The sequence below is a fragment of the Xenopus laevis genome, chromosome 4L (assembly GCF_017654675.1).
Source record: "Xenopus laevis strain J_2021 chromosome 4L, Xenopus_laevis_v10.1, whole genome shotgun sequence".
Classification (NCBI taxonomy): Eukaryota; Metazoa; Chordata; class Amphibia; order Anura; family Pipidae; genus Xenopus; species Xenopus laevis.
Window position 1 is genome coordinate 68794194 of NC_054377.1, and position 27293 is coordinate 68821486.

General features: G+C 38.0%; 1 protein-coding gene across 1 annotated transcript in view; it reads left to right on the plus strand.

Moving 5' to 3' along the window:
• Positions 1–242: 242 nt before the first annotated feature.
• Positions 243–27293, plus strand: part of fhod1.L (formin homology 2 domain containing 1 L homeolog) — a gene marked incomplete at its 5' end in the record, with an annotated part of 84675 nt that continues 57624 nt past the window's right edge. Inside the window, 2 exon segments of the mRNA NM_001094812.1 lie at positions 243–479; positions 19928–20034. Of these exon segments, the coding sequence (NP_001088281.1) occupies positions 315–479; positions 19928–20034 (272 nt within the window).

Sequence of the window (27293 nt, forward strand, 5' to 3'; positions counted from 1 at the left end):
TCCTCCAACCACTGGATTTGTGAACTTCTTTACTCCCTCCCTACTTTCCTACTTTACATTTCGCTCGTCTTCCCTTGCGTCTCATACTTCATCCTCCCTGCCCTGCCAGCTCCTCCCCCAAATCTTTTCCGATATCCCCACAACAAATCCCCTCACTCCCTCCTTGGGCCCGCCCATTGCTGTCTAGGTGACGTCAGGGCCGGCCCTTGTTGGGAGCTGAGCTGTGTGCCTCGGTGAATGATTTAGGGAAGAGACAGACCCCGGCGGCTGGCACAAGTGCTTGGGACATTTCCTATCTGATCAGAGCTGCAGCCATGGCGGCCGTCCAATGCCGGGTGCAGTACCTGGATGACATGGACCCCTTTATCTGTACAAACTTCCCCGAGCCCCGAAGACCTCCGGTGCACAGTTTCTCAGAGAACACCCCGCTACTCGACCAGCTGCCCGCCATACACAAGCTGCTGGAGGCGCCCTTAAAGGTACTGGCAAGTTGGGGGACACCGGCTAGCTGGCTGCTAGATTTCATAGACAAAAGCGCGGCTAGAAGAAGGCTGGGCATGGGCGAGGAAGTGAGCTGTACATGTTACAATGTATAAAGAGCACACGGAGCTCGCTGTAGCTAATTTATCCGACCCAAGTTTTAAAGAAGGGGAATGAGTTTCCTGTACCCCCTTTGTGCCCAGCTTTCATACTGAACATCAGTAATGGGCCCTACATCACATAGACACATTTTCCCACAAGGCACAGTAGGCCTGACTGGAGCAACTACACAGTATTTACCTGCTGCTGAGCATCCTGCCCAGATCATTCATTCCCATTCTCTATAGGCAAGGGTCCAGAAGAATGTTACAGGTGTCCGCAAAATCCCCCACCTCATGAATATCATTGTATGTCCCCACTCTGCCATTATGTAGGTTTTAGCAAAGTTATGGCAGAGGCGCACACACCTAATAGATAAGATTAAGTGACACTGTGTTTATGAATATCACTCTGCCTTCCTGTAGGTTCTAGTAAAGTGGTGATGGAGTCTTACACCTAAGGCTTAGTTACTCAAGTCCACTAGGGGCAAAATATTGCTCAATCCTGGGCCTGTAGTGTTTCCAAGGCAGGAATAGTTAACCCCCTTGTGATGATGTGTGTTGACTCGACCCTGCTGGTATATATACTGTATGTAATTAGAGGAATGGCATGCTATTGCTGATCTCTTTATGACTGTTGCATAGACAAGTCAGCTCTTGAAGTTGCATTGTCTCAAAATGTTATTTTACATCCTGTCAAGATGTTTTTTCCTTGTGGTGGCCACACTCATAGCTATTTATTGTGCCTTAGTCTCACTGCTGTTGATAAGGGTATTCATAGAGAAAGTTAGTCTTAAGGTCCCCATAGACGCAAAGATTTTTCTTTCCGAACGACCGTTTTTAGAGAAGTCCGACCAATCCTTCGAAATTATCGTGCGGTTAGTGGGATTCGAACAATTGTACATCTTACGAATTTTCGGCCGACATCTGTCAGAAAATTGATCGGCCAGGTTAAAAAATCTTTATCAGTCCCTGTGCAATCTATCTATGTCTGCAGGGCCAAGCAGGCAGCTACCCTTCAGTTTTGCTGGCAATATCGCCTGAAATGGTCTTTTTAGTTGATGGACACATCGTACATTTAAACGATCGTTTCGAAATATTCGTGGTCTCACAATAATGATTGGATCTTTTGAAAATCTTTACATCTATGGCCAGCTTTATACACGTAACACACCTAAAATTTGCAGTATGAGATTGGAACAACTGTGCCAGCCAAAAGTTGTAGTTAGGCTATATCCACTTTTTTGGTAGGCTGATAAAAGCTGACAACTCCTTGGCTTCTTGACCTTTCTTTGAGGCTTGCTCAAGCTATAAAATCCTGTAATTCAGGGACTGCATAGGCCTAGGGATGATCTCTCAGCCCAAATTGGACCAGAAAGTGAATGGCCAAATCAGACAAAAATTACCAAAATTAGCAGATTTTGCCTTAGTCGGCACCACCCTGCATTTTACCAGGGGTGACACAAAGCCAATGCTGGTAACTTTTATATCAGAAAGTCTGTTTTTGAAATTGGATTTTTTTAGTACTGCTCTTTGCACTAGTGATGCAGTCCTTCAGATGTCAAAAAAAACAAGCACCGACAGGCACTTACTACCAAATCACCAGCTTTACCATGTTGTATAACCCTGACACTAGGGATAGAAAATCAGTTTAAGCTGGCCACAATTTTCAGTTGTTCATCTGTTCTCAATTGGTCAATCTAAACTGAATATTTACCAACATTGGAGGTATATATCTTCGGAGGTGTTGCCCATGGCAACTAGTCCGCAATTAGATTTAAACGGTCAACTACAAGTTGGAAAATAAAAGCAAATATCTGATTGGTTGCTATGGGCAACATTTCTGGAGATATTTATCTCCAGTGTTAGTAAACATACCCCAATCTTCTGATGCCCATTCTCACAGGGTGGATCAGGCATCTGCATGTGAGGAAGGGAAAGGAGTTCCATCACCTCCTCGCTTCCTCTCAAATCTGATTGTTTGAGCTGTAACCCCAAATGAACAATGCTAGTTGGCTATCCATTCAGATGGTCAAAATGCACAGTATATTATATATCTGATTGGTCGGATAAACTAGGGATGCACCGAATCCACTATTTTGGATTCGGCCGAACTCCAGAATCCTTTGCGAAATGTTCGGCCGAATACTGAACCAAATCCTAATTTGCAAATTAGGGATGGGAAGGGGAAAACATTTTTTACTTCCTTGTTTTGTGACAAAAAGTCACGCAATTTCCCTCCACACCCCTAATTTGTATATGCAAATTTGGTTTCGGTTGAGCCGAATCCTGCTGAAAAAGGCCGAATTCCGAACCAAATCCTGGATTCGGTGCATCCTTAATATAAACCCAAGTTTGGGTTGTTGGCAGCTTTTATTAAAGGCTTATGCATATATCTAAGAAACACAAACCTAATACTGATTCCCCTATTGATTTTGCATTGTTTTTAATATATTCAGTTGTACACTGCTGTTTACTATCCATTACTAATGTGATCAAATTAAGGACTGGTATATTTTGTGGATGAAATAAATCTGAAGCAAATTTCAGAGAAATAATAATAATCTTTGGCATCTTTTTGATGGAATATAAATATGTACTGCCTTAATCCCAGATTTTAAAAAAACAAAACAAATCTTGCCATCCCAAAGCCATCAAGCAAGGGTTAATGTTTTTTGTCTGGGAACATATGTGAACCCTCCCTTTTTCCATATATGTGTGTTTCCCAAATTTAGCTGAAGTAACTGTTGGCAGGCATGGTACAGTCTGGCTCTCTGGAACATACCTCTCCGCATGACCCTTTGATCACTCTCTGTTTTTAGTTAAAGCCTCGCTGGCTCTTAAATAAGATTTTCCATCTCCATAGCAATCAGGCTAGACTCTTTTCACCCTGACACATGCTATACCAGTTGAGCCAGGGTTTCTCAGTTTGGGACACCATCAAAGTATTATTTCATACACTGCACGTGTTTAGCCTTTTTTTTTTTTTTTTAATGTGGTCTGAATAGAGTAATACATGTCAGTCATTGGCACAATGGATATTCAAATATTATTGTTTTGGAAAGCTTATTTCCGTGTGGCCCTTGTGGGAGTCCTGATCCTATCATTTGAAAACAATGCACTGAGAAGCTCTGAGCCTGTGTTTTTACCAGTTTTCCTTTCAGTGCATCTTAGTAACTGACATTGTTCTCCCAAATTATTGTTCAATATGCCTTGCAGGTGTTTGTATTTGTTGAAAGGGAACTGTGATTGGGGTAGGGCTGCAACTGTCATTAGGAACCAGTTTTTCAGTACATCTTTCTACAAGCCATAAACAAAAGTTTATTTTGCAAATGTAAAAGTGGAAATGTGCCATACCCTTTTAATAGAAATACTTTATTTTTTATTTTATGCATGAAAACGTTTGCATATTTCCATGCATGCACATCATTGTGCATTACTTGTTTGCCTGCTTTGCCTCAGCCAGCAATAGCTGTATATTATAATGGCTTGTAGGAGAATGTCTAAAAATTTTGTAACAGTATAAATCAAGAAATACTGGGCCTGCAAGCTTTGCTGTATATTTTGATGGTCTGTTTAAGGGAATTGTTTGCTTTAACCCTTTCCCTACCAACTTTCAATCTATACTGCAGAAGAATTGCATTGCATTGCTTAGTAACTTATTTTTTCACCTAAAGTTACCTTCACCAAGAAAAGGAAAGGGGTTAATGGGCCATTAAAGGGGTTGTTCACCTTTAATCACCTAGTTGTTTTCAGATAGTTTGCCAGAAATAATTACCTTTTCCAATTACTTTTTATTTTCTATGTGTGACTGTTTTTCTAATATTGAAGTGAAGTGTCATTTTTCACCTTCTAAAGCAGCTCTGGGAGGGTGGGGTCGCCGACCCTGTAAACTGCTCTAAATGGATACATTTAGTTGATACAGTTCTTATCTTTGTCCCTGCTGAGCAGGAAACCTGAGTTTCATTAAAGGCAGCTGTTAGAATTGATACAATAGTTGCTAATATTCATGAGATGCTGCTGAGAAATGTATCAACTAAATGTTGCAACATTGTAACAGTTTAGAATCTGCACCTGAATCACAGAGCTCCCAGACTGAAACACCAGAGACAGAAAAATTCAACTTTAAACTTAAGGTGGCCATACACGGGCAGATAAAGCTGCCGATATTGGTTGTCTAGACCAATTTGACAGCTTATCTGCTTGTGTATGGGGGCTTCCGACGGGTCTTCCCGATCGATATCTGGCCACAATATCGATCGAGAAGGTTTGATTTTTACCCGACCGACCCACTGGAGCCCATTGGCGTATCGTAATCCGATCGTCCGAGAGCTCAGAACGTTCGGATTACCCCCGATATAGCCATGCCGTTAGTGGCATATTGGGGAAAGATCTTTGTCTATGGCCAACTTTATATTTCGGAAAACCGGTAAAAAATAATGGAAAGTAATTGAAAAAAGTCTTTATTTCTGGTGAACAATCTGAAAACAACTGAACTGAAAAAAGTGTTTGAAAGGTGAACAACCCCTTTACGTACCAAAAAAATGATAATATCTGAAGATCTACAGTGTGTTTAGTATAGGTATCGGTGTGTATATATAGTTTATGGAATTTGGTCTTTTTTCAGTCCAGTTCACTATGTAGCTATTTTATATTTGCCTTTATAATTCACTGTGAATGCAACATTCTTGAGAGCAATAATCCTATTTTATATGTGAAACGGATGTGTATACAGCTATTAATGTGTATACAGCTATTAATGTCATTGGACAATATATCTGCTGAAACCATTGTATTCTAAACAGGTTATCTTCTATGCAAATTTGAGTCTTTTAATGAACCTACCTTTGAAAAACTTGCATTAATTGGGGAAAACACATCTCAACCTTTAATAAATAACCCCCTAAATGTAATCCATACATCTGAAGAGCAATTGTTGGATATTTTCTCTGGGAAGTGAGAATCTGTATTTCAAATGGTAGTAGAGCCAAATTCAGTAGAAACAGTGACAGAATGTATGAAAGATCTCCAAGGTTCATACATCTGTAATGTTTTTTGCTATTGAAAGGTGCTGAATTTCCACCAATCCAATGTTGTCATACTTTCATTACGGCATCTGATTTTTATTATATTAAATGGCAACAGAGTAGACTTAGCAAAAGAGTGTTTGTTTTGCATTCCGCACCTTTTTTTCATTCTTGTAGTAAGATGAATAAAAACATACCAAGCTACATTAATTCTAAAAGACTGTTTGGGAAAAGATGTTTACTCTGTGTCTGAAAACAAAATGTTGAGTAGACTAAAACAGCAGTAGAAAAAAAGTTTTACCTGATTGCTGTTTTTCCTGCTTTTATTAATCTGTGTATTTTATGTCAGTCCTGCAAAATTAGCTAATTCTAGCCTGTCAACCATAAAAAATCTACAGATGCAGAAATCCTGTGTTTGTTTTATGCATTTACTAGGCTGTACAATTCACACCCAGTTGACATTCATGTCCTGTGCTTATGCTGCCCCTTCTCCTTCTTTTGTGCTCTATTATTTGGCACCTGATCCACCTGATTGCAATGGGCACAAGGATTTCAGAATTTTAGGACTGCCATTTTTGTACGTTTGTGCTTAAGAGATGAGATAGCCAGTATCTGAATCTAGGGTAGCCACCTGTCCGGTTTGACACAGACAGCCCGGTATTTTGAAGGGATGCCTGGGTCAAAACTTCCTGCCCGGTTTTCCAAGTAATGAAAACCGGCAGTGTTCCTTGATTGACACGGCGATCGGCAATCGTTGATCACTGCGTCATAGTCCCGCCCCTGATGTCGCAGGCACTCCCATCTACATCACGGCCCCGTCCGGTCTCAACCATTGCAAAAGGTGGCAACCCCAGCTCAATCTCACTTGAGCCTGCAGCTTTCTTTTAGACAGGAGACACTGCACACAGACACCATGCTTCTATTGCTTCAAGAAGACATTACTTTATTAACACGTCTGCATTAGCAGACAAAGATCATTTCACATGACACTATCAGTATGGCATCTGTATGAGAGCACACCCATTAATACATACCTTATCAATCAGGTTTTGGAATACGGTACAAAATGACTAATAGATGATATTTTTGCTACATGGATTGCCAATTTGCAATACAAGTATAGGATCCATTATCTGGAAACCTGTTATCCAGAAAGCTCCAAATTACGGAAAGGGTGTCTCCCATAGACTCAATTTAATCCAAATAATCCAAATTTTAAAAATGATTTCCTTTTTCACTGTAATAATAAAACAGTACCTAGTACTTGATCCAAACTGAGATACTGTATAATTGATCCTTATTGGAAGCAAAACCAGCCTACCGATTGGATGTTTTTAATGTTTACATGATTTTCTAGTAGACTGAAGATAGTATAAAGATCCAAATTATGGAAAGGTCCATTATCCAGAAAAACCCCAAGTCCCAAGCATTCTGGATAAGAGGTCCCATCCAGATTGCTGACACTGCAAACTGAAGACCTGCTGAATAAAAAACACATTGGTTATATCTCAGCTATGTAAATCTATTATCTGGAATGCTTGGGAATTGGGCATTTAGTTCTGAATTTATGGAGGCTAAAATCTGCCTGTCAAATCCACAGGCACAGTGAGTTTGGGTGTTTCCCCATATGCCGAGTATACGTTTGGCAACTAAAGTGGTTCACTTCTGTTGAAAATGAGGCATAGTCATGTGAGCAGTAGACCAAACAAGAGGATAGTATGTAATGTGGCAACAACTCGTGTGAGCAGTAAAGCACATTACAAGTATGGGATCCGTTATCCGGAAACTCGCTATGAAAAATAATCCAAATTTTTAAAAATGATTTCCTTTTCCTCTGTAATAATAACACAGTACCTTGTATTTGATCCAAACTAAGATATAATTAATCCTTATTGGAAGCAAAACCAGCCTATTGGGTTTATTTAATGTTTACATGATTTTCTAGTAAACTTAAGGTATGAAGATCCAAATTAAAGAAAGCTCTTTTATCCGGAAAACCCCAGATCCCATGCATTCTGGATAACCGGTCCCATTCTGCCTGCAAGTTGACCAGGTAGACTAGAAACTAGCAGTAGAGGAGTGCTTCCTTTTGTCACTTCCATGTCAGCTGATAACTTCCTATAGTGCTGACAGGAGGTGATGGTAGACCTTTTTTTAAGGCCCTAGCTAGAATATTCTGTGTGAAGGCACATATCGGTTAATATTTGTCATACCCCACAGTGGTTTGCAGTTTAGTATTTTCAGGTAAATTCCCTGATCAAATCAATCCATGTACAGTATTAACTAGCAGTATAAATGTTTACACTAGTAAACTAACATTTCATTTGCTTCTAATGATTTGTTTAGTTTTAGCTTGGATAACATCATTGTCACAAATAATTTTAGGCTTGCCATTTCACCCCTTTCTTTTTATTTATTTATTTATTTATTTATTTATTTATTGCATCTCCTAAGAGAACTTCGTAAGATATCTCGGTGGCGGTTCATCCGTTGCTTCCTATTATGACTAGTACATATCCTGCTATTGACTGTGTGTCAGACATCTAAGTCTTACTCATTTTAACTCTTGGCCTACAGGCTGAAATAATGATTCATTATTGCACAATGCACAGTTAATTGTTAAGACTGATGTTGAAAGAGGTTTGTTCACTTCAATCTTCCCTCAAGTGTCACAGTAACTTATTGTTTCCAAAACATATTTTTTCACCTTGGTAGATGAGACAGAATTATCTGTATTATGCCTAATGGCTGGAGCACCAGGACTTTTCTACAGAACCCATTGTCATCTTTGCTTTTGGAAACATTAGTGGTGGTTAATCATTCCCCTCTCTGCCATCTCACCAGAGTAAGTTTGGAAGGGTTTAGTTCATGCCTCAAGTACACTGTGAAGAAAAACTCACAAATGAGATTAAGTTAGAATCTCACGAGTGGAAGAAAGTGGATAATAAAAATGCTCATAAATCAAATTTGTATAGCACATTTTTTCAATTCCTTATTTTGTGAGAGGAACCTGCCAAGAAAATAAGCATGTAGAGGAGATATTGAATAAAACTAAACAGTACTATAATTTATGGTTGTGTTTCATTTTAAGTAACCATAAATAAACTGGATGGATGTGGTTGTAGTTCAAAAAGTGTCCTGAAGCCTCAATATAGGTTCCAGAGGAATAATATCTTGTAATTGTGTCCTATCATCCTATCATCCATTAGTTGGAAGGTCTTGAGTGTGTTATTTTTAGTACAGTTTTGATGGTTTATTGGCCATTGTCTTATGGGAAAGTCTCTGCTGTGGAAGAAAGTTGTGAGTCTAGTTTGGTTATTAACTACATTTTGTTTGTTTTCAAGGTGTCACATGTTTTAATTATCTTGAGGATCATATGGTTATAGTACATTGTTTTTAGGCAGACTCAAACCCATTTTATTTTTAATTTTTCCCTTAAGCTGGGACAAAGATACAAACACTCGTTGCAGGGCAACAACATGCCTGGTTAGAGAACATTATTTCTTTGTATATTTGCATGTATATGGACTGTATCTTATTGTCTATCACAATTTATGCATGCTTTATATACAAGTGTATGACCCCCCCAATTATGATTGCTAATAGATTGTCCAAGTGAATTTCTGCCTCGGAAGCATTTAACAAATATATTCTTGTTAGATCAGTTTAAAAAAAATCATGAATGGGTCTTTTATTACCACAGAAATGTGATTGTTATCCAAAAAAATGCTCATTGAAAATCCGTTAATTTGTCTCGCAAGTATACAGAGGAATACTGTGTACAAAGAGCCTTTCTGTACACCAAGTTTTCCTGTTGCTACAATTGGGAAGCTATGGACATAAGTGAATAGCTCTGTAAATTAAAATAATTATGTTTTTATATTGTTAAAGTTAAGTTATAATACTTAAATATTCTTTAGATGTCTGAAAAGGCATACAGGTACGGGACCTGTTATCCAGAATGCTCAGGACCTGGGGTTTTTTGGATAATGGATCCTTCCATAATTTTGATCTTCATACCTTATGTCTACTAGAAATTCATTTAAACATTAAAAAAAACCAATAGGCTGGTTTTGCTTCAAATAAGGATTAATTATATCTGAGTTTGTTTCAGGTACAAGACACTGTTTTATTATTACAGAGAAAAAGATTTAAAAGTGGATGATTTGGAGCCTTTCTGTAATTTGGAGCTTTCTGGATAATGGGTTTCCAGATAACAGATCACATACCTGTAATAGTTTCAGCAGATTGATAGGATAAGCATACCTACGCACTTATCTGGTTTGCAGATGGTCAGTAATGTGTTGTTTAAGGTTTTTTGTTATTTTGCCCTAAAGCAGTAAAAGCCAACGGTTGATAGGCTGCTGTGGGTTGCTTTGGTAATGGTTACATTTTTAACTTACTCTTAGAGAAGATATATGAGATGGGTTTTCCCATTATATGTAGATCCTGACTGAGGTGTCAGATGGTGCAGAATTATGTAGAATATAACATAAGACATAAAACATAAGAATACTTTTGTGAGACCTGTAGTATTTATTTTTTATTTTGTACAACACTACCTTCACCCAAAGCAGTCCATTGCTATCCAGCATTTTTACCCTTCTCTGAAGACAATTGTTGCATTCAAAAATGTTCTTCTCATCCCTTTAACCCGTAACAAATTATAAAAAACATTTCAAACGTACCCTGTAGAATGTCTAGGAGTAACCAGGATCACAAACTAACATTTATCTTAAGTATCTCCTTGATTGGCTGTGTGGTTTGCCCTTTAGCCGATCCACAGCTTTGGGCTCAGCCAGCCATGCAAGGAATGTAGGAACCTATGCCTTAACCCTCTACCAGCCAGCATAGTATTTACTTCTTATGTCTTCTTTTGACATGAACAAAAATCATAGTAGGATGAGTAACATTAGCAGGTCTAAGGTGTTAAGTTTTCCATAAACAAATAAACGCTGTGACAACGCAAATAGTTTGCTTCTACAACAAGCTTTGTGCAATCTGATAAATTTATATTTTTGTCTTTTGCGGTACAGTTGGCACACCATAAAGAATGTATTTTATGTAGCGAAGTTTTAAAAAAAACACAATTTTAGTTGAAACCCCTAATTAAGCTGTCCTTTGTGATCCTATCACTGAAGCTGACGGCTAAATGTTTGAATGTGTCCAAACTGGCCTGTAATGTGAGGTGAATAGGTCACAGATCCACTGTACAATGAATACAACAAAACATGTAACATTGTAAGGCCAATTTTAATCAGTGCTAAATTCTAAATTCATTAATTTAACCATAGAAATCAGACAAATTTCAGTCACATATTGAAAATGTTTCCCCGATGGCTTATGTCTTCCTTTGACATCATATTACGATGACTAACCTGACTGCTTCTGAGAGCAGTAGCCTTTTTATTGCTGTTAGTAAAAAACATTTTAACAGTTTTCTCTCTCCTTCATTGGCCTATTGGTTACAATCAATGTACAGATGAGTGTGCAATGTTTTTTAAAACAAACAAATTGAAGATAATAGCACTCTGTTGGGTAGCTTGGAAAAAGGTATTGTTTGTGAGAAATGACTCTAATTAAAGAACTAGTCAGGCTAGTTTTGTGGGTTGATATTTTATGTGCCTCAGGGCAAGCATAAAGTAACCTCTATGGAGCAGAATAATTGACTTCTCAGTTAAAGAGTATTTCCCAACTTCTTCATTAGATTACAGTTCTGCCCATTATTTATGTCCCTTAGTTGATAGGAAGAATTTATCTTTAGCCCCAAATTTAGGAGACCAATTTTGTATACAGTTTTGGAATTTCCGTTTACAACTGCTTTGCCGGTTCTTTTATTGGAAATATTAGTCTTTCTCTGGTTAATTTGAAGCCCAGTTCTAAGAATTGCTAAAGCAGTGCTGTCCAACTGCTGTGGTACGGAGGGCTGACATTTTTCTGGCCTACATGGCCAAAAAAATGGTACAAAGAAAAATCTATGTACTCTAATCTGCATACATTTTGTTCATTTTCCCGTCCCATTTTATACAGAGGATCCATCACACCTGCCAAAGGCCAAAGCTACTAAGTCAGAAACCAAAACCAGACATCTCTAAATAAGCATCCCCTGTTTTTAGCCCAAGGGATCATTCACCATTGCATGAGTGTCACATTCAATTTTTTTTTAGATAGTAGCGGTAAACATTTATTTATACACAGTTAAAAAAAGTAGCACATCCAAAACAAAATTCCAGGCAGTAAAGGTATACTTACATGGTTTCCAAACCCTGCAGCAATGTTTTAAAGAGATCCCTGAGAACAGATCTGTTAGTCACTTATTGGTCTCTTGAGAATACTCTAAATATTCTTATTGCTGTGAGGTCCAGAGACATGCTGTTATTTCATTTTCACTGCTTGCAGAACTCATGAACGAACAATGTGGACTGAAGTCTTTTTACTGAAATGTAATGAATATATGTATGTAATGAAATAACTTCATTTTGATACTTTTTAGCATATGAAACGTCACTCTCTTTTATTGTGGGACAGAGCCAAGGCATCATGTGCCAAAGAAATGATCATTCTACACAAGATGCCAAACTGTTAGAACAGAGCATCCTATGCCAGAGTTAAACTAAAAATGGGAACTGGCAAAACAACACTATAAACCAACACAGATGTTTCTTCCACAACCCGATGAAACTGTTTGCAAACCCAGCCGATGACTAAAACATTTAGTATCTAATGTGTGTTTATGACAACACTAAGAGGCACATTTATCAAGGGTCGAATTTTGGATTCATGTGAGTTTTTTAAAACTCCCCTAAACTCCCATAAATTAGAAATTCTACTTCCTGAAATTTATAAATAAGATATCATTTTTTTAACTTGGAAGAATTTAAATGACCCGAAACTCGATTTGAGTTTTTCTTCGAAAAAAACTTGAATGTCATAAAGGCTGCAAACATCTCCAAATTGATAAAAATATTGCCTGTGGCAACAGAAATCAGAAAACAATATAGTGTTTCCAAATTGATCCCTGGACCTCTCCTATCAGGTTTTAGGTGGCGAATAGTCAAATTTTAATTCTTAAAGTGCTAGAGTATGATAAATCACGAAAATCGAATTCAAATATTTTTTAAAAAAACTCCCTAGTCGAATTTGATAGTTTTGACCATAAAATTTTCAATTCGACCCTTAATAAATCTGCCCCTAAGGGTTCTAATTTGTGAGCTAAATCTGCTTCAGAATGTTAAATATTATACATTTTCATATTTGTAATGGATCATAGAATTGACTAAGTAAAGATGCCTGCACACGTTTCTGAAACATGTTTTATGGTTGATCGTCCTGGTTTGCCAATTCTTGATAACCAGCCTGGCAAAGAAATTCTGCAGGGGAAAGATAAAAATAAAAGCCACATAAGATTAACAATGAAGACCAATCAAAAAGTGGTTTAGAATAGGTCTATCTGTGAAAACCTAGAAGTTAATTTAAAGGCCAACAACACCTTTATAAGACTTACACACTAATAATAGGCACAAAATGTGGTGGTATTTATAAGCAAGGTATTGCAATTATTTTAACTTTCTTTAATCTTAAGGAGTACTAAACCCAAAAGTTAAAAAAAAAAACCTACCCTACATAGACCCCCTCCCACCGAGCTGCAAAGGGCTCAGTATGTGTATTTATAGATGCTGGCTTTCATTTGGACGGGTTAAACTTGATGGTCTGTTTTTTCAAAGGTCTTTCAACTATGTAACTATAATGTTAAGTTATGGTATATTGGAAAACTGCTTAGAATGATATTTTCTTTGGGTTCACTTTAAAAAGATACTGATACCAGAAAATTAACCTTTTTTTACATCTACCATAAAATTGACTTGCTTCTTATAATTTTGCCATAAAGTATTTGCCCAATGCTTTTACAATACCTATCTGACTCCCTGTGATCGCTTATGAGGGGGCTGCCATATTTGTGCAGCAGGAGTCCGTTAGCATTAGAAACTTTAACTGACAGGCTGAGATGGGACAGTCAGGTTTGGCAAAACAGTCAGGTTTAGGAACTTCAACTAACAATTACTTTCAAAAACAAATCTCTCAGCAAAACTTATAGGTAACTTTTAATTTACTTTCATATTGTAAAAAGTAGTTTTTTAGTGTCAATATTACTTCAACCTTACCCCCCTCCCTCCAGCCTATCTGCTAACCTGGGCAAATGCCCCGAGTTTTTACTTACCCCTCCGTGCAGATTCTGTCTAGCAGAGTTAACGGGAGCCATCTTTATCTTTAACTTTTTTTAAAATTGTGTTATTAAAAAGTGCTGTACTAGTAGCATTTAATACGTCAGCCAGCAAGCCAGTGTTGACTGGGGTTTATGTCTGATGGTGACTGGCAGTGTCGGACTAGCCCAATGGGATACCAGGAAAACTCCCAGTGGGCCCAGGTGTCAGTTGGCCCTCATGCTGCTAAACATTTGGCCTATTTCATGGTCATTCCCTATTTCTATGAGAAAAAAGGTGAAATAGATTAAATAATAGAATATAATATGTAAAGAAAAGACTAGGAGAAAAGAGGTTGAGTGATCAATAATAGTACTGAGAGCAGTGCCGGGCCATGCTGGGCAGGTGCCGTAGGCAGGCCGGGCAGTCGCGGCGCCTGTTTGGTGTGTGCATGCGTGAATTTACGTTCGCATGCGCAGAAGCGCAAAGAGCGTGAAGAAACAGGCAGAGAAGGGAACCAGACTTGGGGTAGGCGACAGAGGAGGTACGTGCCTGGCGCCCTCCCAGCTTTGCGCCCTAGGCACGTGCCTACTCTGCCTACCCCTAGTTCCGGCCCTGACTGAGAGTGGGCCCCTGGTCTAAGATTTTTGGGTGGGCCCTTGTTGTCCAAGTCCAACACTGGTGACTAGGATATATCCTACCATTTCCAGAAGCACAAAGAGGGATTCTGATCTGAGGAAAGTGCCCGTGGTTGATTGCAGCAGATATTCTAGATTCTGGAACAGGTATTCCCTCAGCATTCACTCTCTAACCGACAGGTGGTGATGGTGAATGCGGCTACTGTAAAAAGGAGCAATCATTACTGTTGTAATAAGCACAATTCATACAGCAACCTGTTTTGCAAAAGAGTGGTAAAATGGTTTCTTGGTTTTAAAGGGGTTGTTCACCTTTGAGATAACTTTTAGTAACTTTTAGTATGATGTAGAGAGTGATATTCTGAGACAATTTGCAATTGGTTTTCATTTTTTATCATTTGTGGTTTTTGAGTTATTTAGCTTTTTATTGAACAGCCCTCCAGTTTGCAATTTCAGCAATCTGGTTGCTAGGGTCTAAATTAACCTAGCAACCATGCATTGATTTGAATAAGAGACTGGAATATGAATAGGACATGGCTTGAATAGAAGGATCAGTAATAAAAAAGTAACAATAACAATACATTTGTAGCCTTAGGGCTCTTACTCACTGGCGTTCTGACCTGCGCTCCCCTGCGCTCCTTTTTTTGGCGTTCAGCCGCAGGGGAGCGCAGGAATAGACGCATGTCATTATTTCAAATGGGGCTGTACTCACTCAGGCGCGTGTAGGCGCCGAACGCAGGAAAAATGCAGCATGTTGCGTCTGAACCTGCGTTCGGCGCCTACACGCGCCTGAGTGAGTACAGCCCCATTTGAAATAATGACATGCGTCTATTCCTGCGCTCCCCTGCGGCTGAACGCCAAAAAAAGGAGCGCAGGGGAGAACGCCAGTGAGTAAGAGCCCTTACAGAGCATTTGTTTTTTAGAATGGGACAGCGACACCCATTTGAAAGCTGCAAAAGAAGAAAAAGACAAATAACTATAAAACTATAAAAAAATAAATAATGAAAACCAATTGAAAAGTTGCTTCGAAACGGCCCTTCTATAACATTATAAAAGCTACCTTAAAGGTGAACCACCCCTTTAAGGACAACCACCCGACCTTAGACAAGCTGTTAACATTGATTAACTAAATATATTTTATTTTCTCAGTCCTTAGTTGCCACTATAAGTCTGCCAGAAGTCAGCTTTGCATTCTTGCATTTAGTTAGACAAAACCTTCCCCATTTTAACAATATTGCCATTTCATCTCCCTTTTCTGTTAATGTGCCATGTTCGTATAAAGATTATTTTATTAAAGGAGAAGGAAAGGTTAAAACTAAGTAAGCCTTATCAGAAAGGTCCGTCTAAATATACCAGTAAACCCCCAAAGTAATGCTGCTCTGAGTCCCCTGTCAAAAGAAACACTGCATTTCTTTCCTTCTATTGTGTACACATGGGCTTCTGTATCAGACTTCCTGCCTTCAGCTTAAACCTCATTGCCCTGGGCAAGAGCATGCTCAGTTTGCTCCTCTTCCCCTGCCCCCTCCCTTTTCTAATGTAATCTGAGCCCAGAGCAGAGAGAGACTCAGGCAGGAAGTGATGTCACACCAAGTTAATGCTGCAGCTCCTATCCTAAACAAACAGAGAGCTTCTAGAGCTTTTTACTCAGGTATGGTAAAACATTCTACAGAATAAATATAGCATTCTAGCTTGCACTATTGCGGCTAATCTATTGGCAATAAAATGCCTTTGTAGCTTTCCTTCTCCGTTAAATCACTACTTATACCAAATCCATTGACATTCCATTAGGTATAAAACAGCTGTCTGATCCCTCCCATTGCTGGCCACAGACCTCTGGCCTGGGGGCTTTTCCAGCTATACAACAATTAACAGTATGTGCTCAGCTTGCACAGCTTTCATTACATTTTTGCGAAATGAAGCCAAAGAATAACAATGAATAGCTGAGCGAGAGAGAAAATATTAGTGTTATATAAACTGCAACTTTTGAAACTGACCACCTTTGGTATTGTTATAACCATTCTTTGCATGTAGTAAAAGTCCAGCATGTGGTTCAATGAAATCTTTACCATAAATTGTATGATGCTAATTTAAAAAATATACAATAGTAGCAATAAACAAGAGTATCTTTATGATATTTCAACCTGAGGTTTAGCTACATTACTACAAGTAATAGTTGAGATTCTGTATTTGGTGCAGAAGTAGCTCCTTCACTGGAACCCGGAGTTCAGCAGCGTTCCTAGCGGGGGCGGGCCCTGGTGCGCGATGCTCAGCCGGGCCCGCCCCCCTCCGTACGGCGCGCTGCCGGGTTGATTTCAGTGGCGTTGCGGAGCTGCCGGGGGGCCCTGAGGGGGGTGCGGACCCTGGCCCGCTCACACCCCCTGCTCCCCCGCTAGTTCCACCACTGCCGGAGTTCCAAACCTAGACCTGCAACCCACATTTTTAAATGCTTAGGCCTGCTACCTGAAGCGCAACTGCTTTATCTGCAGCCTGATTCATGCACACCATTAAAAAAGAAGTGAAGTTGTTGCAAACCAGAAATTACATCATCAGAAATGGTTGGGGGGAGAAATAACTGTTTCATAGAAGTAAAATGATCATATAAGATAAGAATTATTAATAAGACCCACAACCTAACCCATAGACCTGCATCTATACTGCATTGTGTGCATTGTGCCTATTCTTGATCAGTTGGGCATAACTAATCTTAAAATATGTAGTAGAAGTAAATCTAGAGCAACTGGATTTACTGAGTAATCTGTAACGTGCGGTATCCCACAACCCAGAGTAAACCCCAATGTCCCGGGCTCGGCTCACGCTTCGGCCTATAACCGCCGCCTTTCACGTTGGGTGGAGCCCTCCGCTACTCGGATGCCGCCAGGACTTAATAGTGAGGAGACTGAGGGAAGAACTCTGGGCGAGCAAGGGAACTAAACGTAAAGTTTAACAAAGTCCAGTAACGGGCCGAGTCGAAACCAATAGGAAATGCGGTACAAAATCGGTAAACAGCAGAGTGGTCGAGGTCACAGGCCAGGTCAGCAACTAACAGGGTCGAAGTACAAAAACGGAATCCAAAGAGTAGTCAGGAACAAGCCAAAGGATCAGGGCAGGCGGAAGTCAAACAGTAATCAGGAATAGCCAAAGGTCACAACAAGAATCTCAGAAATAATCACACCCAGGAGCAATAAACAGAACCTACGTTGGGCAAGGCACAAAAGGACTGCTGGCCATTTAAAGATTTGAATTTGGCGCCATTGGACGCTGGCGAATCAGCTCCAGCGCCAGCGTGACTGGCCCTTTAATTGTGGCGCGCTCCATAGGAGCCGGCGCCTGAGGCCTAGCCGCATTGGCGGCGGAGGAGAGAGACGGGCGTCCCCGTCGAGGGGGCGACAGGCGTCCCTGTCGTCCCCTCTGTAAGTACTTGACATAATCATTGAAGAGGTTTCACTACTCATCTGAGCAGCTTCTTCAGTTCAACTGACTGGTATGGGAAATCCTCGGCATATAAACGCTGACAATAATCCAATCACAATGGTGCAGTGCAACTACCAGAGCGGTGAGAAACGGTAAAGAAGCTGCTCAGATGAGTAGTGAAACATCTTCAAAGGTTGCTCAGCAAATCCAGTTGCTCTAGATTTAATCTAGATAGATCTAATAGATATACCATGAACTGGATGAATGAAAACATTCATAGACATAAACTTAAAAAACTTGGAAAATACTCTCTGTACAGTATGTTACAGTTTCACAGGGCATTTCACTATTATTTAGACAAGTAATATACTCTTCACCAATTAAGGGCAGACAAATTGAGCTTGGGTTGGTCAGTAATGCTTTGTTGTGCTATAATGGTATAAACAAACACTCCCTTATTTGGGATATATATATATATATATATATATATATATATATATATATATATATATATATATATATATATATAATATCAAAACAGGGGGGTTGTGGGAGCACTCTAAAGGCTTTAAAGTATATATACAAGTATAATAAATGCTATTGCATATGTACCCAAAACAGGGGTTATTTTGTTACAAAGTTATGATCATAAAATTGATAAGCCACCATACCACGTCAAGGTAAACCCCGAATGGCGGTCCCTAACTTGTTTTATATTTTATGTGCATTTTAGCATTACCTGTAATCAATGTCCGTTGAACGCTGTTTTTTCACTGAGGGCCCTTAGTGAAAAAACAGCGTTCAACGGACATTGATTACAGGTAATGCTAAAATGCACATAAAATATAAAACAAGTTAGGGACCGCCATTCGGGGTTTACCTTGACGTGGTATGGTGGCTTATCAATTTTATGATCATAACTTTGTAACAAAATAACCCCTGTTTTGGGTACATATGCAATAGCATTTATTATACTTATATATACTTTAAAGCCTTTAGAGTGCTCCCACAACCCCCCTGTTTTGATATTATATATATATATATATATATATATATATATATATATATATATATATATATATATATATATATATATATATATATATATATATATATATATATATATATATATATATATATATATATATAGATATATATATATATATAGATATATATATATATATATAGATATATATATATATATAGATATATATATATATATAGATATATATATATATATATATATAGATATATATATATATATATATATATAAGTTCAATTAATCAGTCATCTGATTTGGTGCCTGTATCAGTATGCAACTCCAAAATACACAAGTGTGCACTTCCACATAGTGATCTGTTGGTCAGATATACCAAAAGTCAGCTAGCATGTGACACACAAGGGTAGGAAAGCTAATGGAGAGTTCAATGAAGAATAATCAACAAACTCTACTGTAGAATAGATCGACTACCAAACGTAGAACAATTTGTTCTTCTATTCTGGTGGTTTTATCCAAATTGGTCTGATATTGCATTACATGTAAATATAACACCGGTATTTCAATTATTGCTGCATTTGCCAATATCTGTTGGCTCTCTGATAGCTGAGAATATTTTATTCTTGCTGATGAAAAACTCTGCACATATCTGTAAAGATACAGGCATCAAGATGAACAGAGAACTGATTCAAGGCAGCGGATAAAAGTTAACTGCTTTAGAACAGAGTATATAAGATTTTAAAGTTTTATTTTCAGAGTCCTCAGACTTTTGTTAACTATAAGTTCATGTAAGCATTGTGAGTGCTGTAAATCTTAGCTCCTGGAACTGTTGCCTGTGGCTGTTATATCCATGCTAAACCTTGTGATGTATTTAAGCATATGTGACTTCATGGGCCAGATAATTAGCAATTTAATGGGGTAAATGTGAACTGGAAGTTAAAGAGTAAGCCTCACATTAGTGGCATCTCATCACGATGTCAAGGTGACTTCTAATAGTAAACGTTTGTAGATCTGGTACCATATTAGCCTGCAACAAAAAGCTGTGCACTACTATAACTTTATATGTATTTATTTTAGTTGGAAGACTGCACCCTCCAGTTGACTACCAATGGGAATTACCTGGATATTGAACTATCACTGGCAGAGCAAAGAGATTATCTAGAAGCTTTTTATGAAGATATAAGGTTGGCACAATTTTATTCTTATTTTACTCTTAATTGTATTATATATTGTTGAATGTGTTCTTTGCATGTCTACCTGTTCTTTTGTTCACTGGGCACCTCTTGCTTCAGTCTTGCATACTAGGTGGTAATTTAAGATTGAATATTTGGGATGGGGATCTAAATTTGAAACTGTTCTTAAGGCTTTTGTATAGCTACATGCATGTTTAGATACTAGCAGATATTTTACAAGATTGTGTTAGGGGTAGTTAATATGTTCCACGATCATTTTGTGTGTGTGTGTGTCACAGATATAATTCAAAAAATGTTTTATTCATTCAAAATTTCTTTTTAAGGAAGTGATATGTTTGTTTTACTCTTGCTAGCTTGCTTGCCCCTTCTATGGCATTTTCACCTTTTTGTTTTTTTTTTTCAAAATTAACTTTGGCAAGCATTACGCAACAACTTAATCAAACGTTACAGAAACATGTGTTCTAGAATGAAAAGCAGATCTGTTGCTTGTCAAGTCTGGTGTTGCCTCTGATAATAAAAAATCTTTTTGGCACTTATATTTGTTATTTTTTTCTGTTTTTTTAATGATCAGATTCGTGCTGATTCTCCTAATTTCACAACACATTTCCCCCTTGTATTGAGATATGTTTCTATCTCTATAGAATGCACACCCCAATTTATTCATAACAGAAATTGTTACTTATTCATTCATTACTAACTTATTCATCACAGATGTTGTTAGGGCCAGGCACTTAGTAGCCATGTTTTTCCCCACAACCCCAGAGTAATTGCAGGGCAGTAATGTGTCCAATTCCATGCAACTAGAATTCACACTCTGCACGCAATTTACTAGAGGAGGCATAACCAGTCCAGAGGTGACAAGCACAGTTATGCAAGTTCATTGAGTGGCTTTAGATGCAAGTACCTTTAATGAATGCCAGTTATTTGAGCAACTGCACTTCATAAATGACCCCCTTAGTGAGAGGTGGCTGACAGTGAGACAGAATGAGATATGCCTGGTAGTCTAAAGATCAAGTGAGGTGGCTGGTATGGAGAGTATGGTAAGAAACACTTGTTCTTGGCTTAACACAAATTAAAATTCAAAATAAAAATATTTGGTTAAAGGCTTACTATCTTTAAGCTCTTTATCCTGCCCAGCATGTGATCCAAACATCTCATTTCATTGACACAAGTGTGGAGCAAAAGTGCTGTGCTTTGTGCCCATTTTCAGGAAACCTTGCTCCCATGGCAGCCGCCAGGATACAGAATGGTGCCAAGCTGGGTCATGTTCTGTCCAATCTGCATACTGTAGATCACACTGTTTTGCACCCCCTGCTAATAACATAGCAATGTTAAAGGGATTCTGTCATGATTTTTATGATGTAGTTTTTATTTCTAAATTACACTGTTTGCACTGCAAATAATTCACTCAACAATATATTCCTTAATTTCACTTCTTTTACTTGTAATATTGGTGTGTAGGCAGCCTCTCAGGTCATTTTGCCTGGTCATGTGCTTTTAGAAAGAGCCAGCACTTCAGGATGGAACTGCTTTCTGGCAGGCTATTGTTTCTCCTATTCAATGTAATTCAAATGTCTCCTTTTCAATATATTCAATAATGCTTAATTTCAGCATTATGTGTATTTTACTACTGAGTGCTGTTCTTAGATCTACAAGGCAGCTGTTATCGTGTGTTAGGTACTGTCCCATTGTTCTGTTGTTAGGCTGATGGGGGGGGATATGACTCCAACTTGCAGTACAGCCGTATGAGGGTATATTTATCAAAGAGTGAAGTTAATAGTGATGTTCCGCCACTAGAGTGAAATTCCGCCACTCCATTCATTTCTATGGGATTTTTATAGGCGTATTTATCAAAGGGGGAACTTTCACTTCACCCATTGATAAATACGCCTTTCAAAATCCCATAGAAATGAATTGAGAGCTGCGGAATTTCACTCTAGTGGCGGAACTTCACTCTTTGATAAATTTACCCCAAAGAGTGACTGAAGTTTATCAGAGCACAAATCACATGACTGGGGCAGCTGGGAAGCTGACAAAATGTCTAGCCCTGTGTCAGATTTCAAAATTAAATATAAAAAAAATCTGTTTGCTCTTTTGAGAAACGGATTTCAGTGCAGAATTCTGCTGGAGCAGCACTATTAACTGATGCGTTTTGAAAAAAAAAACATATTTCCCATGACAGAGTCCCTTTAATGCATGTGATTGGATGCTACTTGCTGGACAGGGGGCAGCTGACAGAAGGGGTTTAAGCATCAGTCAATGGGCCGATAAAGCATGATGTTCATTATAGTATACTAATATGGTAGAGAGATCGTAGGCAGGACAAGAGGGGCCTATCAAGGCTGGGGTCACCAGGATATTGGCTGGTATCTTGACAGGCCAGTCCAACTGTGCAGCTGCTGACAGGGAAATATGAGTGGCACACATAAGCCATATTTTGCAGAGATGTTATGGGAAGGGCTTGAGCTATAAATTAGTTACAGATATTTCACTTGATTATTCAGTAATTCAATTTATGTATTATGCATTTTTAGAGCATACATTATAAGTTTAGTGTTTGAGTCTTGGGGGGGGAAAAAGAAAACTGCAGCTCACACAGGAGTCATAATCAGTCAAAATCAGGCCTCCTCTATATCAGAATGCCATTTTTAACCACTGAGCCTTTGCTTCAGTCATTTAAATTGCAGCTAGGTTTCACTGATGGCTCTTTTGAGTACGACACACTTGCTCTCTGTAATATATCTGTAAATATAGTTTGTCTCCGAAATTGCTTTCCCACAGTCCCACAATTTTAGATCCTAAAAATACTCTACTGATGGCACTAGAGGATGTCTTTGTAGCAAGTACCGTATAACAAAAGCAGAAGGTACTTGCCTTTTTACACATTAAATTAATTGCCTCTTGTTTCTTACAGAAGAAAATAATGTAACTGTTCACATAAAAATAATGTTACCAAGACCGCTACAAACTATAAATAAGTTTAGTTGGAGTAAAGTATATTAAGTTTATTTTGTATATACTTGGCCTTGCACTGCATAATTTCTCTTTTCTGTAGTGTTTACAATAAATGGTATACTCTGTGTTCCGACAGATTAAAACAGTTTACATGCACTGACTTTTTATTATCCATAGTCTGCTAATTATCTGGTAAACAGGAAGAATGAAGTTGCTTTTTATAAACCAAGATTTTCTTTCTTGCTGCACATCATTTGTAGACGGAATTTAAAGGGTAGGTTGCTATTTGTCATAATGTTTTGTTCACATTTCTGCCCAAAATGAAAACAAATTGTCTCGGACAATCTTTTAATTTGTGTTTGCTTGTTTTTTTTGCTGATAAGAATGATTATGGAGGCAGAAAGTTGTACCTTGCTTTATCTGCAAGTGTTGAAATCCACAGGGGCACCATAGTGTTCGTGTATCCTGTTTTGCTGTATGGAAATAATTTTCCTCGAACTGCACTTCTTGTGGAACATCTGAGTATTTTTTTTTTTAACATCCCATTAGTTATATTACTTCCATATGAAGAAATCCAGGAATTCCCAAGAGGGCTACAAATTCTATAAAAGGATGAAAGTTTCATGTTACTAAATATTTTGATGTGTTATTGCACTTAATTTCAGCATTATGAGTAATGGCTCTGAGGCACGCCTCTACTTAAAACAAGGGGAATGTTTTCTTTTAGCAAGTGTGTACAATATATGTGTTATCTGTGTTCAGTTTCCAGGTACAGACTGAAATACATAGACTATTTTTAACAGTAAGCGCCCTTACACAGGAGTGTTTTTTTTTTGTGTGTTGACACTCATTTGAGATAGGGGTTTTGGGCCTAACAAAGCGAATGTGCCGATTGATACCATTTTGTTCTGTCTATCTGTACCTGCAGCTTTCAGTTCAGTACAGTTTTGTTCCATTGCATTAATTCACTATGCTACATTATTTTTATTTGATTCATGTTCAGTATATATTAACACAGAATTGTATGTGTAAGTCTCAAAATGCACTTATTTTGAAGACTGTTGGCTGCTTATACTTTTTACAGTTACAAGTACTTATTACATTTTTATAACTACTATTTCTGAAATGGAAAAATCTATTGCTCTGCAGTATGCAAGGAATGCCAGAGGTGTTTGCTGCACCTGGTCTTGTATTGCCTGAAGCAGAAAGAACCATGCCCATTAATTGGGTAGGCTTCCTCTAAGCCTGTTTTGCACAAGGTCCACCCCATCCCAGTTCTAACACAATCAAGATTCCCTGCTCCGTTCCCCTAAATCCTCACCTTCATGATGTCATGTCCACCCCTTGACATCACCGTAAATAAAACCCCTAATGAAAAAAATATTTCACAGTTTGATAAGGACAGCTCCCATTGACTTCTATATGACCTCACCAGCTTTTAGATGGCAAAGTTTTGTTTTTCGTACTTTTTACTAAGGTTACACCGAATCCAGGATTCAGTTCGGGGTTCGGCCAACATTCTGCCTTTTCCGGCAGGATTTGGATTCGGCCAAATCCAAGTACCTGGCCAAACCAAAACCCATTTGTTGAACATGGCTCTCCAGAATATCTGTGGTTTCCCCAACCTGCCCAAGGACTGATGTTGATGTCTTCGATTTTTATTATAATCCAGGCCCTAAACTTGGTACATTGGATAATCAATCACACTGTATTGAATTTTATGATTGCACTGGCCTTCCTATTAAACTAGATTATTGATCTTTTGGAGAAACCAACAAATCTCTGTAAGCAATACATATGTAGCCATGTACTTAAATTCATGTAGACATCAAAGACTTGTTTGTTCGATTTCCTGTGCTTTTTGCACATATATGATATAGATTACATATTTTATTCCCTTAAGCAAATTATAATACCAGATGAATATTCACAGCACATCCTTCAGGCCACGTTTCATGGAAATGTATCATTTATTCTGTAGGAAACTCAAGCCAAAATATGCTGGTCTTTGCAGATGTATTTCTGCTCTCCTTTGGAAGCATTTCTGCATTAATCCCTTATGCATGCAATTATTTTCAGTCATTTAATATGAAAATGTCAGAAAAATATTTTACTTACTAGTTATTTAGTCACGCAGCTTCTTAACAATATAAATCTATGGGGTTTGTTGGATAATCTTCACTGTATTCTATTATCCCTTACAGTTGAAGCAATAAGTTAAACTATATACTGAATTTTTTTGTAATATTCACTGTCAGGGTTAATATTCATATTTGTCTCAGTGATCAACATAGAAATCCTGATGTTAGCATTGTGCTTCATAACATTACTGTCAGTGCACCGTGTACAAAAAATTCAACCGCTGTGTTTGTTGACAGACAGATGCTGTTTCTATGGTTGCCACCCGAATGGGGTCTTCTTTTCACACATTATTTCCCTGCCAGTTTGATTTTTGCGACCTGGCCATCCCATCCCACACATTCTATATTCTTACCCATGTCTGGCCAACAAGTTTATGTAGAGGAAGATGAGTTTCATGCTCTTACTGCTCTGGTAAAAAGAGCTCTCCACCCAAATCTGTATATTTATTTTCTTCCCACTCCATGGGAGTTCACAAAATCAGGTTTTGTGTAGTCATTTTGTGTAGAGATTCGTGTCTATATGTGTTTACTATAAATATATTAAGTACAATAGTATGCCTTGTGCAGAAGCTACACATGTAGGCAGCACAAATTTTTGTTGTATCTTGCTTTGGAGTTTGGCCCATGAAACCAGAATCCTAAACCTGACAGAAAAGAAAACACTGCCTATGTGCCAACTATTGTTTTCTCATGCGTCAATGTTTATTTGTTCTTTTTCACTAAAAGGGTGTAAACAGAATATTGCATGCAGAAAACTCGGCCCAGAATAAAGGGGAAAGTATTATCAAAAAGAATACACTCACACGTGGCCCTTGATTACTTGTTGGTTAACGCCCAACACATGACCACTTTATAAAAGTAAGGTACCCTTCTTTAACTGACATTTAATTATATCTCTTTAGTTAAATGTTTTGTTTAATGTATCTCTACTTCTATGGCCTACTGGGGTGGAAAATAATTATTTGTGCAGATTTTTAGAAAGTGTGTAATGAATGGGCAGTATTGTATAGTGATTTGGGCTGAGAAAAATCTTTATGAAACATCATATTTATATAGACACAACATTTATTGGTCTTCAGTGTAAGAATGTATTATTCTGTGTTACATGTGTGCATGCTGAAAATATTCTGTGATTGCAAACATCAATGCATGCAGCAGGAAAAAATGATTTATTGTGGATTCCCAGCATTTGGACGCTACAATGGAACATAGAAGGGACTCCAGACTATTGGGCATTGCTGGAATATACTGAATAGTTCTGATATAAAGAAGAAAATATTAAATGGGAAATCAACCCTTGAATAAACTCTTCTTATGCTATAGATTTCCCTATACAGGTATGGAATCAGTTATCCAGAAAGCTGAATTACGGAAAGGCCATCTCCCATAGACTCCATTTTATCCAAATAATCCAATAATTTTTTTTTCTCTGTAATGATAAAAAAGTACAGTACCTTGTACTTGATCCAAACCAAGATATATTAATTCTCATTGGAGGCAAAACCAGCCTATTGGGTTTATTTAATGTTTACATGGTTTTCTTGTAGACTTCAAAAAGATCAAAATTATGGAAAGATTTGTTATCTGGAAAACCCAAGGTCCCCAGCAGTCTGGATAACAGGTACCATACCTGTACTTTCACTCAATTTTTCACCTGGACTCCATTATTTATTTTACATTGTTTCTGAATTATTACTTATTCTATTCAGGTACTTTCCAGCCTGCAACTGAAAATCTGGTAACCACTAGTAACCAGATAAAAGTTTACATTCCAAGCTGAGATTTTGCAGAACAAATATGTAAATACTTTAGAAACTAAAAAAAAATAGAAGCAATCACAGATTGTTTTATAATTCTGCTGTCTACATCATATTAAAAGTTCATTTTATCATGAGTCCTTTAAGAAAAATGTAACCTTGTTACTCTTCATATGCTAAAATGCCTCCTCAAAGGTAAATCAATAGATAAAGGCCAAATTCTTTGGGCATAGTTTAGCAATGACAAAATTGTGAGTAAAATGTTCTGTATTAAAAAGCTATTATGCTTTAACATTTTCCTATTTGGATATGCTTAGTAGAGAGTTGATTTAAATGTAAGGTCTCTAAAAATATATTGCATAAAACAACTCATATGGCTCGTATGTGCTCGTATGTG